At 41.4% G+C, this 26,946-nt stretch overlaps 1 protein-coding gene across 3 annotated transcripts; it reads right to left on the bottom strand.

Annotated features, from left to right (window-relative positions):
- On the bottom strand, positions 1–26,946 carry ankef1 (ankyrin repeat and EF-hand domain containing 1). Of its 3 annotated transcripts, none has more exons than XM_062957672.1 (10): positions 26,724–26,946; positions 23,618–24,005; positions 23,286–23,485; positions 21,214–21,363; positions 19,183–19,306; positions 13,399–14,224; positions 9,157–9,383; positions 4,935–5,173; positions 3,104–3,247; positions 1–280 (listed from the first exon to the last, which is right to left on the bottom strand). In XM_062957672.1, the coding sequence occupies exons 2-10, from the start codon at positions 23,961–23,963 to the stop codon at positions 119–121; spliced, it is 2,418 nt and encodes an 805-aa protein (XP_062813742.1). In that variant the 5' UTR covers positions 23,964–24,005; positions 26,724–26,946; the 3' UTR covers positions 1–118. The 3 variants fall into 3 exon arrangements, with proteins under 3 accessions (XP_062813742.1, XP_008114260.2, XP_016851574.2); XM_008116053.3 differs by having other exon boundaries at positions 26,744–26,946; XM_016996085.2 differs by lacking the exon at positions 26,724–26,946 and adding an exon at positions 24,590–24,791.

The following is a 26,946-nucleotide window of genomic DNA, read 5'->3' as shown; positions in this document are numbered from 1 at the left end:
AATGAAGGAAATTTTTTATCACCATTAAGGTGAACATGATTATGGCTTCTCAAAGACATTTCTTCAGAGACTTGGGTTCTTGTCCTTCGTGAAAGTCCATGCAGAAATTACATAGTGACTAATGCAAGGCAGCTAATTGGTCCAATGCTCGGACTTTCTCCATAAAATTCCTCTTAAACGGCATCATGAAGTCCTCAAAGTCCACCTCATAGGTAAAACGTTGCCGACGTAACTCTCTCTTTCTGAGAAGATCTTTGGTGGTTGCCTCTGGACTCCAAATCTAGAAGAAAAAAGGGCAATTCACCTTTATGATTCAATAGGCTTTGTTGAATGGGCTATATAGTAGGCTCTCCACTTTCACAGAGGTTAAAGTACAGAACCTCCATGAAAGTAGGCGGTGGAGGGAAGTGAATTTTTTAAAATTGTTTTTATACTGCAAAACACCTTTCCAGAATCTCTAGGTCCTTTAGAGAAATTATGTAGTCAGCCCTTGGCAGAAGCTGACCACAGAATCATCCTAGAGGACATAGCAATTCCTGAAGAGATCTTCTTAATTAAATCTGCAAATAAGCAAATCCAAAAAAGTTAAAACCAGAAATGTGGAGGGTTAGACATAGTTTCATTTGTTACAGAAGAAACAAATAAATGTGAGAAACAATTTATTGGGACTGTGATTCTTTTAGAGTAAGGGTGGATAGATTTCAGGTTTCTGAAGGATCTACTTTGGTTTGTTCCCAAATTCCTGAGGTCCATCAAAAGGAGCCATGTGCAAAATTTATTGTAAATATTTTAGAGACATGGTAAGCTTGTTTTCAGCTTTTCCAGAAACTAGGACATGGAGCAATGCATTCAAAGTACAGGAAAAGAGATTTGACCTGAATATTAAGAATATGGTAATAGCTGTTCAACAGTAAAATATGCAGCCTTGGAATATGATGGAATCTCCTTCTCTGGAGTTTTTTTTTAAATAGATACTGGATGGCCATCTGACTGTATATTCTTGAACAGCAGAATGGGATTACACTGAATGGCCTTTGTGGTCTCTTCCAACTTTATGATTCTGTGAGTATTTTCCTTATATTTGTAAAAATGAATACAAAAGTATTCTCCATCTTGATAGCTGTCAATTTCTCAAAAAGTTCTGATCATGGCAAGATGGAATAAATAGAAAATGGCATACATGCAAGGAGGAATGCTGACATGAGATTGCAAAAGGCTACTGGGAATTCTCAGGACTAGATGTTCTAAACGGCAGTGCTTTGGTCAATGGGAATCCCTATGGGATTCATTTCAAGAGAAGGTTGGTATTTTGGTGATTATGGTGAACCCCTAAAATAACACCTCAATGGAATTATGTTTGGCTTATTTCACAACTGCACTTACTAGGGTTGTCCAAATATTCGTTATGTTTCTCGTTTCGTAATTATTTCGGATTGTTCTCGTTTTTTGAAACGAGTATTGAAACGTTTTCCCTGGGCGCAACTGGCAATGTAATTCAAACCATCGTTGGCCCATTCTCTAATTGTTTCTTAAAATTTTCGTTAATTTTTTTCCTTCCAAAATTTTTTTAAATATTTTTTTTTAATTTTAAATTTTTTTTGTTTCTGCACCTAACATAAATGGGAGCCTAGCACAGCCTAACATGGCTACCGCTCCCTGGCCAATAAGAGACTTCCACGATGGCTGAAAAAGGTGGGGGCTAGCGTCCTCCGCGTCCACGTGGAGGATCTCTATAAAAATCCCCTCCCCAACTGAGCCAAGCCATTCTGGGCTAGGATACCGAGGAGAGAGGGTGGTTCGCGCGTGCTGGGAAGCTGCTTGCTTGCTTGGGGGAGAGAGGGCTAAGTGACTGTTCTGGCTATAGGGGGTAGAGTGTCTGTCTGTTGTTGCTGGTTCGATATTGTGGTTTTTTGGGGGGGTAATTGGCTTGGGGCTTGTGGCAGAGTCCTTGCTGTGGCTTTAGGGAACTTTTATTTTCCAAAGGACATCTGCGTTCCTGCAAGTGCAGAGCTTGGGGTGCTTTCCATCTACTCCTGAGGAAGACCTTTTGCCTTTCTGTTTTCTTTTTTGGAATTTAGCAATCACCACATCAGCCCTTCTTTGCAATCCTGAAAGGGGGGGACTTGAAAATAATAGTTTCCAAAGGACGTCTGCGTTCCTGCAAGTGCATTGCTTCCCTCCCGCTCCGTTTGTAATCCCAAGCCCCCGGGCTGAGTGTTATTGCAGCAATCACAAAGACACACATTGTTTTCAAACCTAAAGGGTACATTGGAAGAAATAGTTTCCAAAGGACGTGGGGCACCCGCCAAGGCACTGCTTCCCTCACGCTCCATTTCTATTCCCAAGCCTTGGGCTGAGTTTTATTTCTGCAATCACAAAGTCAGACATTGATTTGATTCAATAGAGGGTCCACAGCAATTTATAGTTTCCAAAGGGCATGGGCACTCCTGCCAAGGCATTGTTTGGCGTGTGCTGCATTTCTAATCCAAAGTCCTCAGCCAGAGTTTCATTTTTGCAATCACAAGGTCAGCCAGTGGCACCATTGATCAAAAGGTTCAAAGGCAATTTATAGTTTCCAAAGGACAGTGGCACTCCTGCCAAGGCATTGCTTGGCATGTGCTGCATTTCTAATCCAAAGTCTACACAAGTAGAAGAGGGACTTTTACAGTGATAAGAACCCAATTGAACAGGAAATAAGACTTTCAAACCAGGAACAGGTTTCTTCAAATATTGAAAAATAGTGTATTATAAAAAGTTATGAAAATTCGCCAAAAATCATAGGAGACAGGAAACATTCTGCAATTTGTTGAGCAAAGAGTGTGGAATGTGTTCTCCCACTGTACCAAATTTGATGAGAATAGCTCAAGAAATGAGGGCGGGAGACCCCCAGAAAAGTCCCCCCCGGTTTCCTGTTTTTTGGCGATTGCGCATGCGCGTCCGCCATTTTAGAAACATTTTAGAAACATTACGAATTTTCAGAAATATCCAAAAATTTTGGGTGAAACATTAAGAAATAATTTCTATATCGAAGAGCCGGCACCCCCTACTTTAGAAACGAGAATTGAAACATTTTTTCCATTGATCGGACAAGCCTAGCACTTACTCTCTGTGGCGTGAAAGTGATGTTGACCTTCTTCGTAGCTCCTCTGGTTATCAATGAATTCAGATGGACGACATTATCCCTGATTGATTCCTTTTTGTCATCGAAGAGAGATTTCTCAGCGACTGGTTCAGGTAACTGTGAAATCTGAAAAGTATGACATTCATTACTTGGATGTCTCTTTTGATTCTCCTGAATGGATCCTTTTGCAATACACATAACTAATTAAGCATCAAAATGACACAGCTTCAATGTAGTGTAGATGTACAGCTAGTACAGTGCACATTTTGTAAGTTAAATTTCCCTGGCATCTCTAAGTAGAACTGGGTAATATCTCTGTCTGAAATTCCAGAGAGCTACAGACAGTTGGGGCCGGGCTGTGGCGCAGCTGGCTAGTAACCAGCTGCTATAAATCACTACTGACCTAGAGGTCATGAGTTCGAAGCCCGGGTCGGGTTAAGCCTCCGACCAGTAATAGCCACAGCTTGCTGTTGACCTATGCAGCCCCGAAAGACAGTTGCACCTGTCAATTAAGGAAGTTTAGGGACGCTTTATGCGGGAGGCTAATTTACAACACCATAAAACTGCCAGCAAAACACGAGGAAAGGAATGAGGAAGTACAGCCACTTCTGGACGGTGAAGTAACAGCTCCCCCTGTGGCCGGAATTGTGATGCTGGAAAAATGTTAAAAATGCCTCTGAGTCTGTCTAATGTATGTTGTTTGTCTGTTGGCATTATGTGTTCATTGTAATCCGCCCTGAGTCCCCTTCGGGGTGAGAAGGGCGGAATATAAATACTGTAAATTAATAAGTTCTGTGTCAGGCCTAACCAATGTGGTATAAGGCAGTCCTTTTTCACATTGATGAGCACCTCCCTGTTGAAATGCAACTTGTTGCAAAAACGCTAACAAGCACAGCAAAAATGCCAAGCATATTCACATCACTTTATTGACTTACATGATTTATTCTATGCTGCTTTGGAGAAACACTAACTAATATATGAATAAAAGAGAAGTGGCAGGACTGGCCTTATGGGCCATGCTTCTCCTGTTCTTGCAATAGTCTTTTAATTTCACCACCTTTTATGATCACAGCATAACTATGTAGGCATTAAAAGGATGAGCTGATACATTTTGACTCGTGGATTTTTTAAGGACCCATCCAGACAGATCCAAAACGTGGGACCTGTCTGGGTTTTTACCGGGAGCATCCAAACGATGCCCCTGGTAAAAATGAATTAATTCAGAATAACCTTGGTTATTCCAAATTAATTAAATACCCCATTAGATCTGGGCTTTCCTGAAAGGTCAGGATATAATGGTGTATTGGGCCTGTGGGAACTCATTTCTAGGTAGTCTGAGGACTACCCAGGGGTGAGTCCCTATTTGCCATTCCGAACCTTTTGGGCTCCTGGAGCCCAAAGGTCCAGGATGGCACCCACCCCCTTCCTCCCAGCCCCCCATTTCCCCCTAAAAAGTTAAAAAAAAAAAAAAGCTTACCCGGCCTCCATTACAGTTTTCCTGGTGTAAGGTACTAATGTGTCAGAAGAGGGGGGCCTCCTGGCCCCCCAGTCTCCTGCCACTTTGTTTCCTCTTGCCAGGAGGGTTCAAGGAGGACCATAAGGACAGCTGGGTAAGTTTGATTTACTTTTTAGGGGTTCTTTTGTGGGGCCTAGAGATGGCATGTAGCCACTCTCCTTGGGAAAACCTGGGTTTTGGGAGGAGGCTTGTGGAGACAGAAATGCGTGCCAAAGTGGGTTTTAAAAACCCACATTGGTGCATATTTCTGGCATGTCTGGAAGCACCCTAACATATTGTAGTGCATTGTCACAATACCTCTTCTTTCACTGATTCTTTTGATGTAGGCTTTGGTTTGGGAGAAGCTGGTGTAGGTGTGGGTGCAGATGCAGGAGTGGGTGCAGCGGCTGGAGCTGGTGCTTTCGGCTTGGCTTTTTTCCCCTTCTTCTTATCCCCTTTGCCTTCTGGTGGTTTGGGCAAGCGATCCATTGTGTCTTGAATGAAGTGGATCAGTCGATTGTCAGCGTACGCCTTTGAAATTTCCAGAGCATTTTGTCCTGTTTGCAAGATAGAATACATGGGTAATATTTGACCAATTTGTTTCTGAAAGCTCTGCTAGAACATAGCACCCTTGGGTGAAATCTTCTAGTCTTTATTGACACAGTAATTTCTTTTGTGGCCTCTTTGATGTCACACATTGAGTTTTTTCTCATCTGTCCAGAAGTAAAATACAAAACCGTTCATCTCTTTTACAGTTCATTTGCTGAGTATGGAAAATTTTTCTAGAAGTAGCACAATGCCCACCCACATTTCTCAGCTCCCTTGGGATGTTTTAGGTGCAAAAGAGGCCTTTCAAAAAATAGAAAGCAACTTCCAGGTCAATTCTTTTTGGAAAAAAAGCCTCTTCTGAACCTAACACGACCTTCTTCTTCCTGCTGTTGTTGTCATATGCCTTCAAGTCATTTTAAAAGACTGCAATGCAAGGGTGAACCTATCACGGAGTTTTCTTAGAAGAGTCTTGCCTTCATATGAGGCTGAAATAATATGATTTGCCCAAGTTTACACAGTGGATTTCAAGTTGAGCAGGAGTCCAAACCCTGGCCTTCACAATTGTAGTTCAACATTCAAACTACAACACCATGGTGGCTCTACAACATGGTTTGGTGGACCGCAGAACATGGCAAAAATCATTCCATGCTTCCTATCAATGCTTGCCAATATAAAATTGAATGGATTTGTGTATGTGTGACAAAAATAACAATATACTTTATACTTTATTTATATTCCACTCTATCTCCCCGTGGAGACTCAGAGCGGATAACAGGTACATATATGGCAAACATTCAATGCCATTATACAGTTGACAAAAACAGAACAGTACATAAACAGAGGTAGGGCTTCCCTCTTTTTTCCATCTCTGGCATCTAGAGGCTGTGCTTGACTTGACCATGGGGAGGTGCTGCTGTTCCATTCTTCCACACCAAGGAGCTTTGTCATTCATGGACACCTACCTGATCGAGCTACCAGCATGTTTTTCAGAGGTGCCTTTTACCTCCCTTCTATTTATCTACTCACATTGCTGTTTTCAAACTGCTAGGTAAGTAGAAGCTCGGCTGATGGCAGGAGCTCACCCTGCCCGTGGCTTGACTTGCAAACTGTCGGATCCTGTAAGCTCTCTTATCCTCAAACTACCCTGTACTACAGGATGGCCCAACTTTTTCCTATGCTCCCAGATCTAGTTCATGTCTCCTGACATCATGTTCCTGCCTGGATATACCATGATTTTCACTCCTACAATCCAACCATACTATCCTGCTCCCATCATTAGCTTTGCTTGTTCTCCCTTGTTTTATCTTGGTGCTTGAACTCTTCCTGAGTACACCACTGTAAGACTACCTCTTCCTTTCTTTTCAAACTGCCCCCAACACTTAACTTTTACATGAAACCTTTTGGGCCCTTAATTTTAATCCCCGAGGAAAACCCATGCTACTCTATGAAGTGCTAGACACATTAAAATACTATGCAAATTATCAACAACACAGGAGGAGAACAAAGCTGGTTAATGGTTACTGCTAGGAGAAGTCATCTGGAGTTTTGGATTACGGTGCCACTTATATGCAGATGACACCCAACTCCACTACTCCTTTCCACCTAATGCCAAGGAAGCTGTCCTGACCCTAAACCAGTACCTGTCATCAATAATCTGGACCTCATCCAGTCCGAGGCCAAACAGATTGAAACTTAATCCAGACAGGACAAAGGTACTCCTGGTTAGTCAGAAGGCAGATCAGGGAATAGTTATCCAGCCTGTGCTGGATGGGATTACACTCCCTCTTGAAGACACAGGTCTGCAGTTTGGGGGTTCTTCTGGACTTGGCACTGAACCTGGAGGCCCAAATATCAGTGGTGAACAGGAGAGCCGTTGCACAATTAAAACTTGTGTGCCAGCTGAACCCATTCCTTGAGAAGCCAGATCTTCCCATGGTGGTACATGCCTTAATTACATCCCATCTTGATTACTGAAACATGCTTTACGTGGGCTTGCCTCTGAAGAGTGCTGGGAAACATCACCTGGTCCAAAGAGCTGCAGCCAGGTTGCTCACTGGGGCTGGCTACAGTGAGCATACAAGCCCCCTGTTGCAGCAGCTCCACTGGCTGCAAGCCTGTTTTCGGGCACAATTAAAAGTGCTGATTATGACTTGTAATGGTTCAAATAGATGGTTCAGGTCCAGGCTGTTTGGCTGACCACATCCCCTTGCACAATCCTGCCCAGGACCTGAGATTTTCAGCTGAAGCCTTTCTGGTGGTCCCACCTCCATCTCAAGCTCGGTTGGTGGGAACACGAGAGAGAGAGAGAGAGAGAGAGAGAGAGAGAGAGAGAGAGAGACAGAGAGAGACTCCCTGTTGTGCTTCTAGCAGCAGGCTAAACCCTTTTTATTCAGACAGGTTTTTAAAGAAAAAGGATTTTAAGATCAATTCAGGGGCTGCTGTGGTTTTTAACTTGGAATATGTTTTAATGGTTTTTCACTGTGAATTTTTTTAATACTGTTTATATTTAATTCTGTTTTAATGTTGCACATGTATTTTAATTTTTATCCTAAGCCACTTTGAGTCTCCTTCAGAAGAGATAAAATGGGGTATAAATAATAACAATAATCATCATCATCATTATCATCCATGGTGCCAAACCCCATTACAAGCTTCTGTTCATCACCTTGGATAGTTATTTTATACGCAGGATAGATTCATTGGCCAAATAGCATCAAGAGTCATCAGCCTTCATAACTCACTAAGGAGGAGAAACTGGCTCTTTTAGAGGGGAAATAAAGTCCTCTATTCTGTCAAGCTTTCAATATTGTATAATGTTCTGCTACTCTTTAATTTCAAGGCTGTGCTCAAATTTTATTGCATGAGTTTGTTTATGATGTTTTTTGCTCCTGCATTCCTTGGTCCTGTGAGACATTTTAATGGCAAGATTATGCCACATTATCTGCCAGGAACAAGGCAGATGGAGGGATGTGATTTATAAGTGTAAGAAAGAAAGAGTGCTTCTATATTAACAGGAGTCTGCAGACTGCACATTCTACACACTCATCTCTGACCTACATCATGATGCTACTTATATGGTTGATCAGATTTATGAGGCTGATCTTAATAGTCCACACCAGAGCAGTGAAATCCCAGGTCTTCCTAATGTCTAATATATGTTCCATCAGGATGTTGGAAATGGGGGATCGACAAAAGCTGAATTCACAAAATCAAAGTGGTTGAGTTGTGTACAATTGTGACTGGTTGGCGTACAGTTCAGATATGCAGTATCTTTCAGTACTGAGCTATTATTTGTACACAGAAAGCTGCCAGTAAGGAAGAAGAGTCTAGAACCTACTTATCTTTCAATCCGCTTGTTTGTGATAGATGTCTTCAACCAGTAGCCCTTCAGATGTTTGGACCTCCAACTCCCAGAAGCCCTAGTCAGCTTGTTGAATGGCCAGGAATTCTGGGAGCTGAAGTCCAAAACACCTGGAGGGCCACAGGTTGAAGTGTCCTGGTGTAGATGAACATTCAGTACCTTTCTCTCACAACTCTTTCAAGTGTAATAGCCCTGATACAGCTTGACTACTGCAGAGTTAGGCCACCCTCAGTGAAGACCCAAAAGCATAGAAGTCAACAATGTTAAATTAGGTATTGCATATTTAACACTGCATTCTGGTCTTGCCAGGATTGCTTTTCCTGAAAAGCTATTATTCTACTGTTTCGAGAACAAAGGCAGGGTGGAATGAGAGTTTAGATAATAAGAACCACTAATAAAAAGACTCGCCTTCAAACAAGAGTTCATTAACCGATACATTTAGCATCAAATAGCCCTTCTACACAGCCATATAACCCAGAATATCAAGGCAGAAAATCCCACAATACCTGTTTTGAACTGGATTATCTGAGTCCACACTGCCATATATTCCAGTTCAAAGCAGAAAATGTGGGATTTTATTCATCTGTGTGGAAAGGACCTCAGTTAATAGGAGTGGGAAGGTTCACTTACCTCTTCTGTTTTGCATCTGAACTTTAGCACCAGCGTCGACCAAATACTTCACAGTGTCCAACCGACAACTCTCAATTCCCCTCATTAAAGGGGTTCCATCATTGATTGAAATACTATCTATGGTTGCTCCAGATTTAATAAGCAGTTCAGCAATATCCTGCTGACCAGCATGGCAGGCATGGTGGAGAGGAGTCCACATGAAATTATCTGTTGCGTTCACGTTTGCCCTGTGGAGGAAGAAACAGTAGTATAAGAAACAAACTCTTCGGCTTCCTATTTCTGAATGTTTAAAGAGAGGTTCAAATATAGGGTTTGGTGACTTAAGGAAGAAAAAGGGAATAGTTTCTAATGAATTTCCTTGATATCGTGAAATACCACGAAAGCCAGATATTTCTTATCAGCAGTGGGTCACAATCATTGCAAAATGGACAGGCTGATCTTTTTCTTTCCACCTCTCTAAATAATAGAACTTGGGATCATTTAGACTGAATGGCAGTGGATTCAGAATGGAACAGAGACAAAGTAGTAGAGATGAGAGAGGGAAGGAGGAAATGATGTCTTCAGGTTCATTTATGAAATCTGCTATCACAAAATAAGGGGATGGCTACTAGCTTTGACAGCTTTTACGGTGGACTGACTCATGTCTGGACATGCTAGTACTAAAATGTTGGAACTGTAACAACATGTTACAGTGGAGAATGCTGCTGTCCTATGTTCTTGTAATCCAGCCCACACCTTCACCTATGATCAGTATTTCCAGGTGTCCCGTATTTTAAGGGACAGCCTTCATTTCAAGCAAATGTCCCGCATCCTGTTTTCTTCCTCTTTGTGTCCAGCATGTCTCATTGTCTGAGGGCCTGGAATTCCCCTCCTCTCCCTCTGCAGGGTGTCCTGTATTTTCATGGTAGACATTGTCAACCTAGTCTTTGCTAGGCTGTTTTGAGGTGTCTAAAAGTTGGCCTTCTAACTCTATTGGGGTTAGGGGCACAAAACCCCTATGAAGATAGAAAAACAGGAAACAAAAAATGCTAGGTTTTTTTAACGGAAGAGAACGCCTTACTAAAAGTAAAGGTAAAGGTTTCCCCTGACATTAAGTCCAGTCATGTCTGACTCTGGGGTGTGGTGCTCATCTACATTTCTAAGCCGAAGAGCCGGCGTTGTCCGTAGACACCTCAAAGATCATGTGGCCAGCATGACTGCATGGAGCGCCATTACCTTCCTGCCGGAGCGGTACCTATTGATCTACTCACATTGGCATGTTTTCAAACTGCTAGGTTGGCAGGAGCTGGAGCTAACAGCGGCTGCTCCCGCTGCTCTCGAGGCTTGAACCTGGGACCTTTCAGTCTGCAGCTCAGTGCTTTAACGCACTTTGCCACAAGGGCTCATATAACACCTTCCTAGGAATATCTAAATCCTCCAATACAACTCTATGTTTAACTTCCACTGTTGTGCTAGAGGATCAAGAGAAACCTAGAGAGACCATATTAATCAAATTTTCAAAAAAAAATCTGTGAAGGATAACTCACAGATATGGAGGACTGACTGTACTTACATAGAAGTCCTATTTCTGGTGACACTAATAAGTTATATTTTCATTTTATATAAAAAAATTAATAGCTCTGACAAAAATTCAAGAACTTATCTCTCTTCCTCATTTTTTTCATGTCAGGAGCAGCTTGAGAAATTGCAAGTTGCTTCTGGTGTGAGAGAATTGGCCATCTGCAAGGACGTTGCCCAGGGGACACCCAGATGTTTGATGTTTTTACCATCCTCTGAACATAGATTATGTGATACCAGCAGTTTGAAAGTGATTTTTTTTAATCAAATGACAATATCTCATCCATTATTAGCAATTATTTGCCTATTGATTTTACATCAACTTCTTATGTAGTTTGGGGTTTTCCTAATCACTGTTGATGCTGCATTGCATTCAGCCTCTCCTCTCATTAAAGATATCTCTTCTGTAGAAAATTAGCAAGTATAGGGTAGAAACAAGGAAAATATACAAACATCAATCACATTTAGTTATAATGGATTAGTCTTATATGACAACTACCCAAGGTATCTTCATATATTAAAAATATCACCACGTGAGGATTTTAGTCTGCAGGGCTCCATACAGAATTTCAATCTCCCTATGTTGGTACTCAAAGCCTGAGAATACAGAATTCTTTAAATATGATTTAAAAAATAACCATACAGTTAGAAGTGTGATTTCAATGAATGCAAATGTCAAAACATTTTCATTGCTCCCCTGGTCTATTTCTGTTATTTATAGTGCCTTTTTCAGTTTGCATTTCTTCAGGAGCTAGTGGTGGAAAGTTTTAACAATTGAACTCTCTCTCCAGCACAGATGACATTCAAGTGTTTTTTAAGCTTATACAATAACCGCATGAGGAGTTGAATACACAAAATTTGCCCTCCCTCCCACTGTTGTCTCTTCAATTCATGGAGGCTCTCCATGTGATCTGACATAATAATTTGCTCTGGGAGATAGTTACACACTGGCCTTATTACATCTAGTCTGCTCTTTTGTGTACATCAATTTACACTTCTGTGGATGTAGCATTACCTTGATTTCAGTAAGGTCCCCATGGTATTCTCACAAAAAAGTTAATAAAATGTGGGCTGGACAATTCTATTGTTAGGTGGACTGGGAATTGGTTAACCCAAAGGCTGCTTCCCAATGGCTCCTTTTCATACTGTCTAGGGCCCCATGCTATTCAACATATTATTATTATTATTATTATTATTATTATTATTGATACTATTCAACATCTAACAATGACTTTGACAACAAAAGAGAAGGCATGATTATCAGATTTGTAGAGGACACCAAATTGGGAGGGATAGCTAAAGGACAGGATCAGGATCCAAAATGAACTTAACAGATTAAGAGAGCTGGGCCAAAACTAATAAAATGAATTTCATCATGGAAAAAATGTACAGTGCTAACACTTACGTAATACAAATGAAATGCTCAGATATAGGATGGGTGACACCTGGCTTGAAAACAGTACAAGTGAAAGGGATCTAGAAGTCTTAGTAGACCACAAGCTGAACATGAATCAACAATGTGAATATGTAGCTTACAAAGCCAATGTGATTCTAGTCTGCACCAAGAAGAAAACAGTGTCTAGATAAGGCCTGCTCAACCTGCGGCCCTCCTGCTGTTTTGGCCTCCAACTCCCAGAATTCCTGGCCATTGGACAAGTTAGCTAGGGCTTCTAAGAGTTGGAAGCCAAAATAATTGGAGGGTCACACATTATACAGGCCTGACCTAGATCGGGTGAAGTCATAGTCCCACTCTATCTTGCTTTGGTCAGATCCCACATGGAATTGTGTCCAGTTCTGGGCACCACAATTCAAGAAGGTAGAACATGACCAGAGAAGAGTGACCAAAATGGTTAAAGATCTGGAAGTCAAGCTCAAGGAGCTGCATATGTTTAGCTTGGAGATGAAAAGGTTGAGAGGGGACATTATAACCATGTTTTGGTATTCAAAATGATGTTATATTGAGTGGGTATACTTTTTTCTAGGGCTTTAGAGGCTAGGGCATGGTGCAAAGGAGTTCAAATTGCAGGAAAAGAGGTTACACCTAAATACTAGGAAGAACTTCATGATGGTAAGAGCTGTTCAACAATGAAATATGCTCCCCTGAAGCATGGTGGTAGTGCTTTGATTGTATGTTCCTACATAGCAGGAGGTTGGACAGGATAACATTTGTGGTCTCTTTTAACTCTACGATTCTATTATTCTCTTGTGAATCCTTTCAACTACTCTGTGAAGTAGGTTAGGCTGAGAGTCTGTGATTTACTTCAAGCCCTCCACTGAGTTTCACACCACTATCCACTCTGATCCACAGAAGGTCAGACATGCCTTCAACCCCGAAGAGACACATACAACTTGAATACACAACAAGATTTATCAGGAAAATATATTCTGGATGAAATGTAGTTCTGGATTGATCTGGCTAATTTAAAGTGAAAGATCAAGAGTTTCTGGTCAGCATTTGTTCATTGACCATCAAAACAATATAATTCTGAACACACTTAAGAGCAAAAAGTGGATAAGGATTGTGAGCTTTGTTCAGATCTGATACCAGGGCACCAACCCTTTAGTTCCCACTGTTTAATCGTTTTCACATTTTTTTCTATTTGGTGGATCATAAGGGTTCATTTAAAAACCTGAAGTCTGAAGTCTGCTCATCCTGCCCTAATCCCCTACAAGAGGCCAACTTACCCTTTCTCAAGAAGGAACTGCACTGCCTCCAAATTGCCACTTGCACAGGCAGCCATCAAGGGAGTTTTGTAAAAATGGTCTCTCACATCCACTGGCACACCTGACTCGAAGGCTTTTTTCAGGGATGAGAGGTCTCCATCTTTTGTGAGGTAGTTGATGCTGGAAAAGTTCTTTAATGGGTTATCAATGTACCACCAAGAATCATCTTGGATGGGATGTTCAGGAGGGTGATCACGATTGAACCGGATGCTATCAGTGACATTCTGGTAAGTTTCAATCATGAATTCTGGTGGCCCGCCATCTGGCCGACGTTGGCGTGAGCTGTCTGGGATGACACAAATTGGCATGGGGATAACAAATTTCCCTTTCTTGCCTTTTGCCTTTTTGGGCTTTTTCTTCTTGGGACCATAGGATGAAAGGAGGAAGGCCTTCTGCAAGAACCGCTTCCCGGTAAAAAATTCTTCAGGATGAATCCCTCCAGCACGGGTTTTCTCATGAGCCTGAGCAATCGTTGTTATATTCTCAACACTCACAAACGGACACCTCTCTTCAATGATGGACACAAAGTCATCTTTACTTACAGTCCCATCACCTCGGTCCGCTGCTTCAAATGCTTCACGAAGACTTGCTTGATTTTCTACGGACCAGTCATGCAGCCGAACTGCCCAGGGTGGGTTGGGGTTCCTCACTCCTGGCTTGGGTTTAGAATATTTGGCAAAGCGGCGCTCAATTTTACGGATCTCCTTTACTGCTCCTTTGAAACCAGCATCTTTTGCAACCTGTCTTGGTGTCTTCTTCTCAAGGTTCCTCCACATAGGATCACAACCTAATAGGAAGAAAAATAGATTTCACTGGAGATAAGTGACAGTTTACAAAGGGATGAGAGTGTGGTGGGGATGGAGCTATCCATACTGCCACACAAGTAGCTATCCAAAGTGCGGAATTCTATTTCCAAAATACACTTTAAAAAAACCTTGGATAACTCCTTTTACATTCAGAGAAAAATCCTTAGTGAAGTATTGTCCCACTAGCATCATAGCCACAATTGTTCATTCAGAAACACCCCAAAATCCTCCATTACCAAAAGTCATTGTGGTAAGTAGGCAACAGTTCCCTCCTGCATACAAGGAAGATAAGGACTATAACACAGGTGATAAGGCACAGCTGTCTAAAGTAATTTAGAAAAATGGGATGCTTGAGTTGTGGAGGACTCCAAGAGCAATCTAATGAAAGCCAATAATAATAATAATAATAATAATAATAATAATAATAATAATAATAATAATAATAATCCCCCCCCACAGATGCCACCTTGACGTGGTGGGGGGGCTTAGCTGCTCCAATGATGACTGAGGGCTGTGCTGGCGGTAGTGTAACTACCGGCAGGTCCAACCAAGCCAGAGAGGCCTCAGCTGAGGAGCACAACCAAGAGCACCTAACCCATTAGCATTATGGAGAATCAAACCCAAACGAAGTCTATACTGGCTCGGTCGTCGCCCAGGATAAAAAGGACCGCGGTGGATGCTGCTGATTCTGGACATCCATCGACAAGTGGGCTACGGAATCATCAAAACCCAAATGAACAGTCACAGAAGCGGCAAAAATATACAATGCCAGAAAACCGCACAATTATGAAATGCTACTACAAATCTGAACCTCAAAGGCGTGGCTACCAAAAAAGGATGCATCAGCTATGGAAACAAGAGTACCCTGACTCACAGATAACAGAACCCCGACTGGCTGACCAACGAAGATTCATTATCAGAAACAAAGTGTTCAGTGAAGTTGAACTCGAAGAAATCCAGAAAATTTGCAAAGTAGATTACCATCAGACCACAGCACAGACAGCAGCAGAGACTCCAGCAACACTTGGAATGGTGGAACAGATTGAACCAGAAGAAAGTGTGGCGCTTTTGCAAGAATTTGAGGAACTAGCACTTGAAACATCTGTTGAACCACCAGGAACCTTGACAGCAAGACAACAAGAGCTCAAGGATAAGATCATGGCTCATGCTGCAGCAAATGCAATAAGACAGCGGCTCCCAACTCTAAAAACAGTGCCCAAGAGACACCTGGCGCCTCTCATGAAAGATGTGAATGCAGCACTCTCCACTGTCCAAATAACATCAATTGAACAAACAAACCAGTTTGCCTACAGTGCAGCAGTGATAGTAACAGAAGAACTTGGGCTCCTACAACCAAGGCAGCCCCAAAGAAAATCGACTGGAAAACCAAAGTGGAAGGTCAGGCTAGAGTTGAAAATCAAGAAACTTAGATCAGATGCAAGTAACCTGAAAAATATGAAAGAGAGGAAACTGAAGAATGACAAAATCAAGCAATACCTGATCCGAAAGTACTGGCTGAACACCAGAAAAATTGAAGAAGCTTTGGAAATCGTGAAAGAACAAATTACAGCAACAGCCAGAAAAATTGAAAGGTATGAAGCCAGAATCATCCAGTACAGACAAAATCAACTGTTTCAATCAGACCAAAGACGGTTCTACCAGAGTCTGAACCAAACAACAGACACAGTAACCATAAAGCCAGAGAAAACTGCAACAACAAAGTTCTGGAAAGAACTTTGGGAAAATAATAAAAACTACAACAAAAACGCTGGGTGGATAAAGGAGTTTGAAGGAAAATTCTCACAGAACAAAATGGAACTGATGGAAATAACAACTGAAATGATCAGCAAACGACTGCAAAAAGTCAAGAACTGGACATCGCCTGGTAGTGATCAACTTCATGGATTTTGACTCAAACATCTGATTAGTTTACATGGAAAAATGGCCCAACAATTCAATGAGATGCTGCAGAAAGGAAGTATCAGTGAATGGCTAACAACTGGAAGAACATACCTGATACAAAAGGATCCAGCAAAAGGAGCAGCACCAGGAAACTACAGGCCAATAACGTGTCTGCCCACTATGTTTAAACTACTGACTGGCATCATAGCTGACAGAATTCAAGACTATCTTGAAGAAAAAAACATCTTGCCAGATGAACAGAAAGGCAACAAACAGAAAAGCAGGGGCACAAAAGACCAGTTATTGATTGACAAAATGATTCTGGAGAACTGTAAGAGCCGAAAAGCTAATCTCCACATGACGTGGATTGACTACAAAACGGCCTTTGACTCACTCCCACACGGCTGGATCATCAAGTGCCTGGACGCCATCGGGATTTGTAAAACAGTTGGCACCTTCATTGAAAACATGATGGAGCACTGGAAAACTGAACTGTTTGTTGGAAATGAAAGCTATGGACTTGTCAACATCAGGAGAGGAATTTTCCAGGGAGATTCATTGTCCCCTCTGCTTTTCATTATTGCCATGATCCCTCTGTCAACAATCTTACAAAAAACAAATCTCGGCTATCAAATATCTAAGAATTCTCACAAAATTTCACATTTGATGTACATGGATGACCTGAAGCTATATGGGAAAACGGAAACTGAAATCCAGTCTCTGACCAACACTGTCCGAATTTTTAGCACTGATATCAACATGGAGTTTGGTTTGGACAAATGTTCGACAGTGGCATTGAAGAAGGGAAAAATCATTGAAAGTGAGGGCATAAATATGCCCAATGGCCAAACAATAAAGTGTCACCAGCCAGAGGCCTATAAATATCTGGGCATACTACAGCTGGACAACATCAAGCATGAACATGTGAAAACTGTGGTCAGCAAAGAATACACACAAAGGGTCAGAAAAATTCTCAAAAGCAAGCTCAATGGAGGCAACACCATCAAGGCCATAAACACCTGGGCCATACCTGTCATAAGATATACTGCTGGCATTATAAATTGGACACAGGTGGAACTGGACAATTTGGACAGAAAAACAAGAAAACTCATGACCATTCATCATTCACTGCACCCTCACAGTGATGTTTACCGGAAAAGCTGATAAGGAGAAGACCTGGCTCTGGCTCATGAATGGGACCCTGAAGAAGGAGACAGAAGGCCTGATCCTTGCAGCCCAGGAGCAAGCCATCAGAACAAATGCAATCAAGGCCAAGATCGAAAAATCAGCTGATGACCCAAAATGCAGACTGTGCAAGGAAACCGACGAAACCATTGATCATATCCTCAGCTGCTGTAAGAAAATCGCACAGACAGACTACAAACAGAGGCACAACTATGTGGCCCAAATGATTCATTGGAACTTATGCCTCAAGTACCACCTCCCAGCAGCAAAGAACTGGTGGGATCACAAACCTGCAAAAGTATTGGAAAATGAGCACGCAAAGATACTGTGGGACTTCCGAATCCAGACTGACAAAGTTCTGGAACACAACACACCAGACATCACAGTTGTGGAAAAGAACAAGGTTTGGATCATTGATGTTGCCATCCCAGGTGACAGTCGCATAGATGAAAAACAACAGGGAAAACTCAGCCGCTATCAGGACCTCAAGATTGAACTTCAAAGACTCTGGCAGAAACCAGTACAGGTGGTCCCGGTGGTGATGGGCACACTGGGTGCTGTGCCAAAAGATCTCAGCCGGCATTTGGAAACAATAGACATTGACAAAATCACCATCTGCCAACTGCAAAAGGCCACCCTACTGGGATCTGCACACATAATCCGAAAATACATCACACAGTCCTAGACACTTGGGAAGTGTTCGACTTGTGGTTTTGCGAAACTAAATCCAGCATATCTATCTTGTTTGCTGTGCCATACAACGTCGTTGTGTTGATAATAATAATAATAATAATAATAATAATAATAATAACAATTGTGCGGTTTTCTGGCATTGTATATTTCTGCCGCTTCTGTAACTGTTCATTTGGGCTTTGATGATTCCGCAGCCCACTTGTCGATGGATGTCCAGAATCAGCAGCATCCACTGCGGTCCTTTTTATCCTGGGCGACGACCGAGCCAGTATAGACTTCGTTTGGGTTTGATTCTCCATAATGCTAATGGGTTAGGTGCTCTTAGTCCTGCTCCTCAGCTGAGGCCTCTCTGGCTTGGTTGGACCTGCCGGTAGTTACACTACCGCCAGCACAGCCCTCAGTCATCATTGGAGCAGTTAAGCCCCCCCACCACCCAGGTGACAGTCGCATTGACGAAAAACAACAGGAAAAACTCAGCCGCTATCAGGACCTCAAGATTGAACTTCAAAGACTCTGGCAGAAACCAGTGCAGGTGGTCCCGGTGGTGATGGGCACACTGGGTGCCGTGCCAAAAGATCTCAGCCGGCATTTGGAAACAATAGACATTGACAAAATTACGATCTGCCAACTGCAAAAGGCCACCCTGCTGGGATCTGCACGCATCATCCGAAAATACATCACACAGTCCTAGACACTTGGGAAGTGTTCGACTTGTGGTTTTGTGAAACGAAATCCAGCATGTCTATCTTGTTTGCTGTGTCATACAATGTCGTTGTGTCAATAGTAATAATAACAACAACAACAATAACAACAACAACAATTTTATTTTTCTATCCTGCCTCAATCTTCCCGCAGGGACTCGGAGGGGCTTACACAGAGCCAAGCCCAAAAACAGATAATAGGCAAAATAAAAAACATATAAAACAAGTACAGTAATCCATGGATAAAGCATCCCTAAGAGGTTGCCATACACAACAAAGGAAACCCCACAACATTGCAAGGTTGTACAATTGAACAATTCTAACTGGCAATAAATGTTTTCTAATTGTTCATCTTATAGGCCAGGAGCTAGTCTTTACACAGAATGCATTCTTGTTTAATGAGCCAGTTAACTCAGACCAAATACTGACTCACATAAAAAAGTAAAATACTATTTTACCTCTTTGACCTATAAATTTGCAACATTCTGTAAAACCTCCAGCAGCAGCGTAGTGAAGTGGCGTGTTTCCATTCATGGCAATCAAGCCCACATCTCCATTGTAGGCAGAAAGAATCTTCAGGATCTAAGAAGGAAACATCAATAGCATTAGAAAATAAACTTCTGGATGCTCACACACTTGCCTTCAAGCCAATTTATTTTACTCCCCCCCACACCATTGGTCTTGCGCTGCACCAGCTCCCTTGCCCCCACAGCAGAACAGTAGCTAATTGATGTTACCTTAATGCTTTAAATGTCATGCACTATGAATGTCAGAGAAATGAACAGCAATACCTTGCTATGTAATGGCAAAAGAGCAAGTATTCTTCACTCAAATACCATTTCTTGTCAATGCCTCCAACGTATCACCCTCCAGGTTTGCTGGGCTGCAAATTCTAACACCTCGGGCAGCATGGTGGGCATTGGAACCCAGCACACCTTGCAGCTCCCAAGTAGCATACATTTAAGAGAACATTTTCTCCATCTGAGGACATTTTCCTTTTCTGTCCGAATTTTAACCCTAAGAGATTGTTCTCTTAGGGCTTCTTCCACAGTGTTTTTCAGTATCAAGTTGTCATTTCAACAGACACCTCAGTACTTTTCAAAATGTCAAGAGCCTTGGTTGTCTTCCCCATCATCTATATGTCGAAATATTCAAAGGTGATGAAGCAAAGCAGAGAAACTGGTTGTTTACCCAAAAAGGAATCACAAACTATAAGCTTCTTTCCTTAAATAAGTGTTTTCTTCTTTTTCCCAATTTTTCCCAAACAGTCTGCACTTTGTTCAACCTTCCTGAAATCTTTCTCTGGTTTTCTTTCACCTCCTTTATTACCAGTTCCCCTGCAGCTAAAATGTACCTTTACTAAGGGTATGGTGTGTTTAAATCTGAGTGAATCCCATTAGGACACAACCCCTGACAACAAAGAAATGATTGCAAAACTAGCAAAAAAAGAAAGGAAATGCTGGAAATTGTCATTGTATGTACCTTTAACATATTATTTTTTATATTTAAATTCACTTTTCCTCTAGTGGGCTCAAGGTGCTGTTCATACTTCACTTCCGCCACACCTTTAACCTCATTACAACTTGGTGAGATTGGTCAGCTGGATTGAGAGCGAATGACAAGACAGTGCTATGGCATGTTGGGATGTGTAGTTCTACAAGGTCTTTATCCTTCTCTGCCAAAGAGTGCTGCTGCCTCAACAAATTGCAACATATCCAAAATGCTTTGGACCAAAAATGTTTTGGATTTCTATTTTTTCTGATTTAGGAAAACCTTGTATTTACATTTACATGCATAAGGAGATCTCTTGGAGATGGGACCCACGTCTAAGCCCAAAATTCATGTATATTTCATCACTTTATACTTCACTTACAGCTGAAAGTAAAAAATTCAATATACAAAACAGAATTTGTGTACACTGAACCATTAGAAATCAAATATATTACTATTTCAGCCCCCCATGTGGACAATTTTGGATTCTAGAATTTCAGATAAGTGATGCTTAGTCTTTATATGGAAAAGGAGCTTTGATATTTTTGAGAGCAACATCATCATGTTCGCCATCTTGTCTAGTTCAGTCTATAAATCAAACTCCCAAGTGAGGTGAGTAATGTGTAGCTCTCCATGTATTGCAGGACTCAAGCTCCCAATACACATTATTGCTATCTTTGCTAGAGAGGGCTATTGGGAGTGGGAGTCCAGAAAACATGAGGAAGGCCCCAAGTTGAACATTTTTCATGAGTGCATCTTCAGAAATGATAGCCAGTTCTCCCTTCCCAGCTCTTGACACACCATAAATGTGTACTTTGCTTTGGCCAGACGTTCATTCTTGTAACATCCAGAATCAATATAAACAGGAAGATTCCTTGCACAAGCATAAGCAAAACAATTCTGGAATCCCTCCCCAAGCAAAGGCTGATTAATAGTAATTGATTAAGAAACGTCCTTGGCTGGGTACCTTTGCTTCTGATACCACCAACAAAGAATACCTCAAAGAACCCTCCTTTGGCAGCAAAATGGGCAGCATGGTGTCTTTCATGATCAAAAACATTAACTTCTCCACCTCGTTCCAGGATACCACGGACAATCTCCAAAACTCCTTCTCTTGAGGCCTCCATCAGGGCAGTCCGGCCTGTTGCCTACAAATCAAATGGGAGTTTTGTTAAATTGACTTCCTGTTATTTATTACATATACATCACATATTTCCTAAAAGAAACATGAGGAGGTGCACAAAGTATCCTCTCCCATTTTTATCCTCACAACAACCAACTCTAGCAAGAAAGTAGTGACTGATTTCTTGGTATTTAAAACCAAGTATCCTAGTCTGGCACCATAGCAGATATACCACAATGACTTATTGGATCTGATGGATATTTAGATATGTTTAGTTACCATATTGGAAGGAATATAGAGAAAAATCAAGATCTCAGGGTGTTGAAAAGGATGTTTTTATTTTTCCAAATGACCTTCTTTAGGGGCTGATATAAGACAAAATAAAGAAAAGGGACAATGCATGAATACATTATAATTGCTGCATTAGGTACATGCACATACATCTTACATCAAATGGCATATAAAATGTCTCAGCTTTAAAAACACTTTGCAGCAAATTGTAACTTGTACCTTATTCTAATTTGTAGCATTTATATATCATCTCTATTCTTTCTTTTGTTTTTTATCAATACCTTAAGACTTTGTCTCTTCTCTACATCCCTTCCATTTGGTTTTACCAGTCCACATTGCTCTTTTTATTTATCATATTGCACATACAACAATGATGTTGTTAATTTCCATCAATTCAGCTTTGACTTATAGTGACCTTAAGAATGAGAGACCTCCAAAATACCCTCTTCTTAACAGCCCTCCCCAGATCTTGCAACGTCAGGGCTGTGACTTCCTTAATTAAGTACATCCATATTTTTTTTGTTTTTCTATTAAGTAATTAGAGTTAGTTGCAGAGTTTCAGGCTGTTAAAGAAAACTTCCTAGCTGCTTTCTCCCTTGATTTGTAATAAGTGGTGCTTTCTTTACTCAGTGGCATTGTTTTCCAAGACACAAAACAGAAGGTCCAGAGCCCAAAATAAACAATATGTTTCCTTTGGTCATCCTCAACTCGTATGTATCCCTGTTTGTCTATCTTGATAAGGTGGAATCTATTTGGATTATGAACATGTACAAGTGACAGCAGTTGACTTGCATGTCGGCTGGGTAGTAAATCCACTCTGGGTTTGTGTCCAATCTTAAGGAATAGCTTCAGCGCCTTGAACAGCTTCTTAAAAGTTCAGAATAAAATCAAATAGGATTGCTATCAATCTAAACATTCCTATTAGATTCCATGCATTTCACCAATCATGAACAATGTCACACTGTCCCGTGGAATGGATGACTTGAATTTTCTTGATTACAGATTATTAATATGAGAATCAATCAATTGATCAGAGTGTTACTAAAGTAGAAAAGCATTATTTCTTGGTTCTTTGGTGATATGGAAATGCGTCCTTAGAAGGCAAAGAGGAAGTGGATCTTTTGCTACCTTTGCTCTTTCCAAAAATACCCAGAAACATTTATGATTTGGGATTATGCTTAGATTTTGGAATATCAATATTTCCATATCCATATAGAGATATCTTGAAAATAGAACCAAGTCTCAACATGACATTCATTTATGTTACACATATACCTTGTATACATAGCCTGAAGGAAATATATATAATTATTTAAAATAACTGATATAATATGTCAAAATAATTTCATGCATGCAATGATGTTTGTGTGCACTGAACCATCAACACACAAAGGTGTCACTATCTGAGCCATTTAAGTGGACAAGTTTGAATTTTGGAGTATTTCAGATTTTGGAATTACAGATAAAGGATGCTCAACCAGTGCCTGTTTTTTTTAAGTTTTTTTAAAGGATAATCTGGTGCCATCAAGAAACTCTATTAGTCAATCAATTTTTAAAAATTAACTAAACTGGGCAACTTGTTTAAGCACTCATCATTATGTCTCTACCTTCAACGCTCTAACTCCCCCCCTCTTCAAATGGTAAGAATGTGCTTACTGTATTTGTCGAGTTTGGGTTTGCTCCTCTTTCCAAAAATTGCATACACATCTCTTTGATTTCGTGTGCTTGCTCACAGGCTTGTACAAAAACAGGCTTCCCCTCAGTAGTACAGTTGTTAACATCTGCTCCAAATTCTAAGGCCATCTGAGCACAACGATTGTGTCGTTTGGTAGGCAGAATGCAATAGAACAACACACCTGTTGAGGAATAGGGGCAGAACAGTTGAACAAATGAAGATCTAGAGTATTAAGCAGAACTAGGAAGGATTCAGTAAAATCTAACATTTCTAGGCTACAAGTACAAATGAACCAAAGTTAAACAATGTCTACCTTTTCCTTCTGCATCGACTATTGTCATGTCTGCCTCTGCTTGGACTAATACTTCCAAGGCCAAGTCATGGCCAAGCTCGGCAGCTTTCATCACTGGTGTGCGACCCATTCTATCCTGGACATCAGGGTGTGCTCCAAGCTCTAAGAGGAAGTTACACATGTCAATGTCGTTCGCAACACAGGCCAAGTGAAGGGCACTGTCTCCATTGATGGGCTCAGTGAAATTAATGAGCTCAGGATATCCCAGTTTCGTGAGCTTCTCTATCTGTTTCGTATCCTTTTGACGAACACATTGGAGAACTTTATAGATCTGGAGGTTCTCAAGTCTCTTGTCAGCCAAAGACATCCTCAGTCAAATCAAGAAAGGGTATTCCCATAGAGATGGATTCTGGATAGAAAAGATAGAAAGAAAGCAGTCAAGTCTTCTTCATAGTGATATTCAGCCAAAGAAACTCTGGAGTTGTTATTGTTCCGTCAATGGCCTGGACACTAAGCCAGGAGTGGGGAACCCTCAACATTGTTGGATGCAGTCCAGATGGATTCCCTATCTTCTTTTCAGGCTTCTTTACTCTTCTACACTTTATTTCTTCCAATCAATGGCAAGAAATAAGAGCATATTTAAATACCAGGAACTTTCATAGAACTAAACTCCACTTTCCAAGCTGGGAACTGTTTCAGGGGACTGAGCTCTGAATATAGTCTAACCCAGGGGTCCTCAAACTTTTGAAGCAGAGGGCCAGTCCACAATCCTTCAGACTGTTGGGGGCCAAATTCAGAAAAGGAAATTTTCCTCCAAACATACATATCTCATTATATGTATATAGGTATATGTATATTTCTATATGACAAATAAATAATATGTAGGGGGCAGAAATCTATTACTCAGAAATGCTGACAGTTCAAATTTGCAACAAGTAAGTAAAAATAACTCTTTTAGCTGATCACAACAATTGCAATGAACAACAACTGTACCTATGTTTGGTGTCCAGACACTTCAAAAGTTGTCCCAAAGATTATGACAAATGCTCCTCTGTTCAAGAAGATGGGCACATCAGATGAGCACTCAGGTGCTGAAACTCCACTCATGCCTCAGTTACCCAGCTAGCTCCTGCTGTGATACTACATCTATGACTGCAGTAGATATTACTGCAGTCATAGATGTAGATATTACTGATGATGCAATAGTGCATCATGACAACAACATGTCTCAGCTGCCATAAGGTAAAATGCAAACATAGATATTGGCACATTACTTTCAACCTACATATTTACGGGGACAAAGAGTATTACTATGATTACTATAATAATCAATGCAGAGAAACAGAAGATAACAATTCAAAAGGGCCAGAAACAGATGGCAATAGAATGGCTTCAGCTACAGGTACAGAATCTACTCGAGTTTCAATTGAAATCTATCAACAAATATGGAAAACAAAAGAATGCCCTACAGATTGGAAATACTCAATGTAAATTCCAGTCCCCAAGAAGATGTACACCAAGGATTTTAGTAATCACAAACAAGCCAAATAATCCTCAAAATTCTACAATAAAAGCTTTAATTATATATGGAGTGAATAATGCAAGATGTCCAAGCTGGGTTCAGGAAATGAAGAGGCACAAGGAATCATACTGCAAACGTAAATCAGATAATGGAGCAGTCCATGGAAATTCAGGAGAATTGTGCATATTGCAAAGCCTTTAACTGTGCAGAAAAAACTAAGGCCATAGCATTTAATTGTACTCAATGAGGCTACATCAAGACAGAATATGGAGAAATGAGATGGTTTCCAATTGAGAAAGAGACCAAGCAAGCCTGCATTTCATCATCTAATATGTTTACTTTGTATGCTGAACATATTCTCCTTGAAGCAGGATTAAATCTGGAGGGAGGAGGTGTGAAAGTTGGAGACAGAAACATGAACAAGATGTGCAGACCTTACTATGATACTAGCAGAAACTAGCAATGGCTTAGAACAATTACTAAACAAACCCAAGGAAGAAAGTGCAGACAAGTAGTTTACAGCTGAATATTAAGAAAACAAAAATAATCAACTCAGATTATTCACATAAATTTAGAAGAGAAAATGCAGACGTTGAAATAATGAACCAACCTGGACACAGCATGTTGTTTGAGAACACAGAAAGGCTGGACCATTCTAACAACCACCATGCCAGACTACACAGAGAAGCCATTGAAATCCACAAGCATGTGGACAACTTCAACAGAAAGGAGGAAACCACGAAAATGAACATAATCTGGCTACCAGTATTAAAAACTCTAAAATCAGGACAGTAAATAAAGAACAACGCTCTGAAAACAGGGGGATTCCAGACATGAAAAAATCAAGGACAGCTAATACCTCCCAATAAAGGATTCCCCTAGACAGGAAGAAACCAGGCTTTGAAGCTGCAAGGCCATTCAATGCCAATCAAGCTGGTCATTTGCAACATTCACACTTGTCTGAGGCAGACAAGAGTTTTTTTCTCCCTGGACATTATTCCACAGGTATATAAACCCCACTTGCGTAGTATCCAACAGACCTCACCACTTCTAAGGATGCCTGCCATAGATGTGGGTGAAATGTCAGAAAAGAAGGCTTCTGGAACATGGCCATACTCCTCAGAAAACTCACAGCAACCCAGAATTCAATGTAGTCTGAAACCCCTTTAATCGCCATGTCTGAGTGGTATGGAGTCAAGGCAGTGGTCCCATTTGACAAGGTCTGCTGCCTTCTCTGCCAAGCATGCAGCTCATTAGAAAAGCCAGGATCCTCTAGCACTGAGCCATGCATTTAAGTCATTTGCATTAATCAACACTCCAGCTGAAAAAGCAGTAAAGAGTGAAATCCTGTGGCTGCCTTTTCCTGCAGGATTCTGGGCTTTGTAGTTTAGTGTCTGAGAGATCCTGGGTCTCATTCAGCTCCAAAGCAAACAATTCTGCAGGAGGCAGCTACAGGATTTCGAGTGGGATGCACACGCTCGCCCTGCTCTTCCAGCTCTAGTGTGTCTAGAGAATCACAGGCCAAAGCCAAGACAAAGGGGATGGATGCGCCTCGTCCAAGGCATGGCCAGCTCAAGGCTACCCGGTGGGCTTGGAGGTGCTTGCCTTTCCAAGCCTCCGCTCACCCGCTCCGGCGGCGCCTTCGTCCAGGCGGCTGGGCCCGGGGCATGGCTGTCTCCGGCGGGGCGGGGCAGCCGGGCCAGGAGGAAGGAAGGAGGCCAGTGCTAGCCAAGGGCTCTATGGCAACCTCTATGGAACCGAGGGAGAGGCCGGGCAGGGCGCTGCGTAATAATAGAAGCAGCGACAGGAGCAGACGCCGCCTGCGGAG

Source organism: Anolis carolinensis, chromosome 1 (genome assembly GCF_035594765.1).
Source record: "Anolis carolinensis isolate JA03-04 chromosome 1, rAnoCar3.1.pri, whole genome shotgun sequence".
NCBI classification, from domain to species: Eukaryota; Metazoa; Chordata; class Lepidosauria; order Squamata; family Dactyloidae; genus Anolis; species Anolis carolinensis.
Note: the sequence above shows the minus strand (reverse complement) of the source record. Positions and strands in the feature narration are given on the sequence as shown.

Excerpts from the sequence above, each read along its gene's own strand:
- ankef1 (XM_062957672.1), bottom strand. The coding sequence starts at position 23,963 with ATGTCTTTGGCTGACAAGAGACTTGAGAACCTCCAGATCTATAAAGTT. Across the intron at positions 14,225-19,182 it reads CAAATTTATAGGTCAAAGAG|GTTGTGATCCTATGTGGAGG; the intron begins GTAAAATAGTAT and ends TCTTCCTATTAG. Across the intron at positions 281-3,103 it reads TCACTTTCACGCCACAGAGA|ATTTGGAGTCCAGAGGCAAC; the intron begins GTAAGTGCTAGG and ends TTTTTCTTCTAG.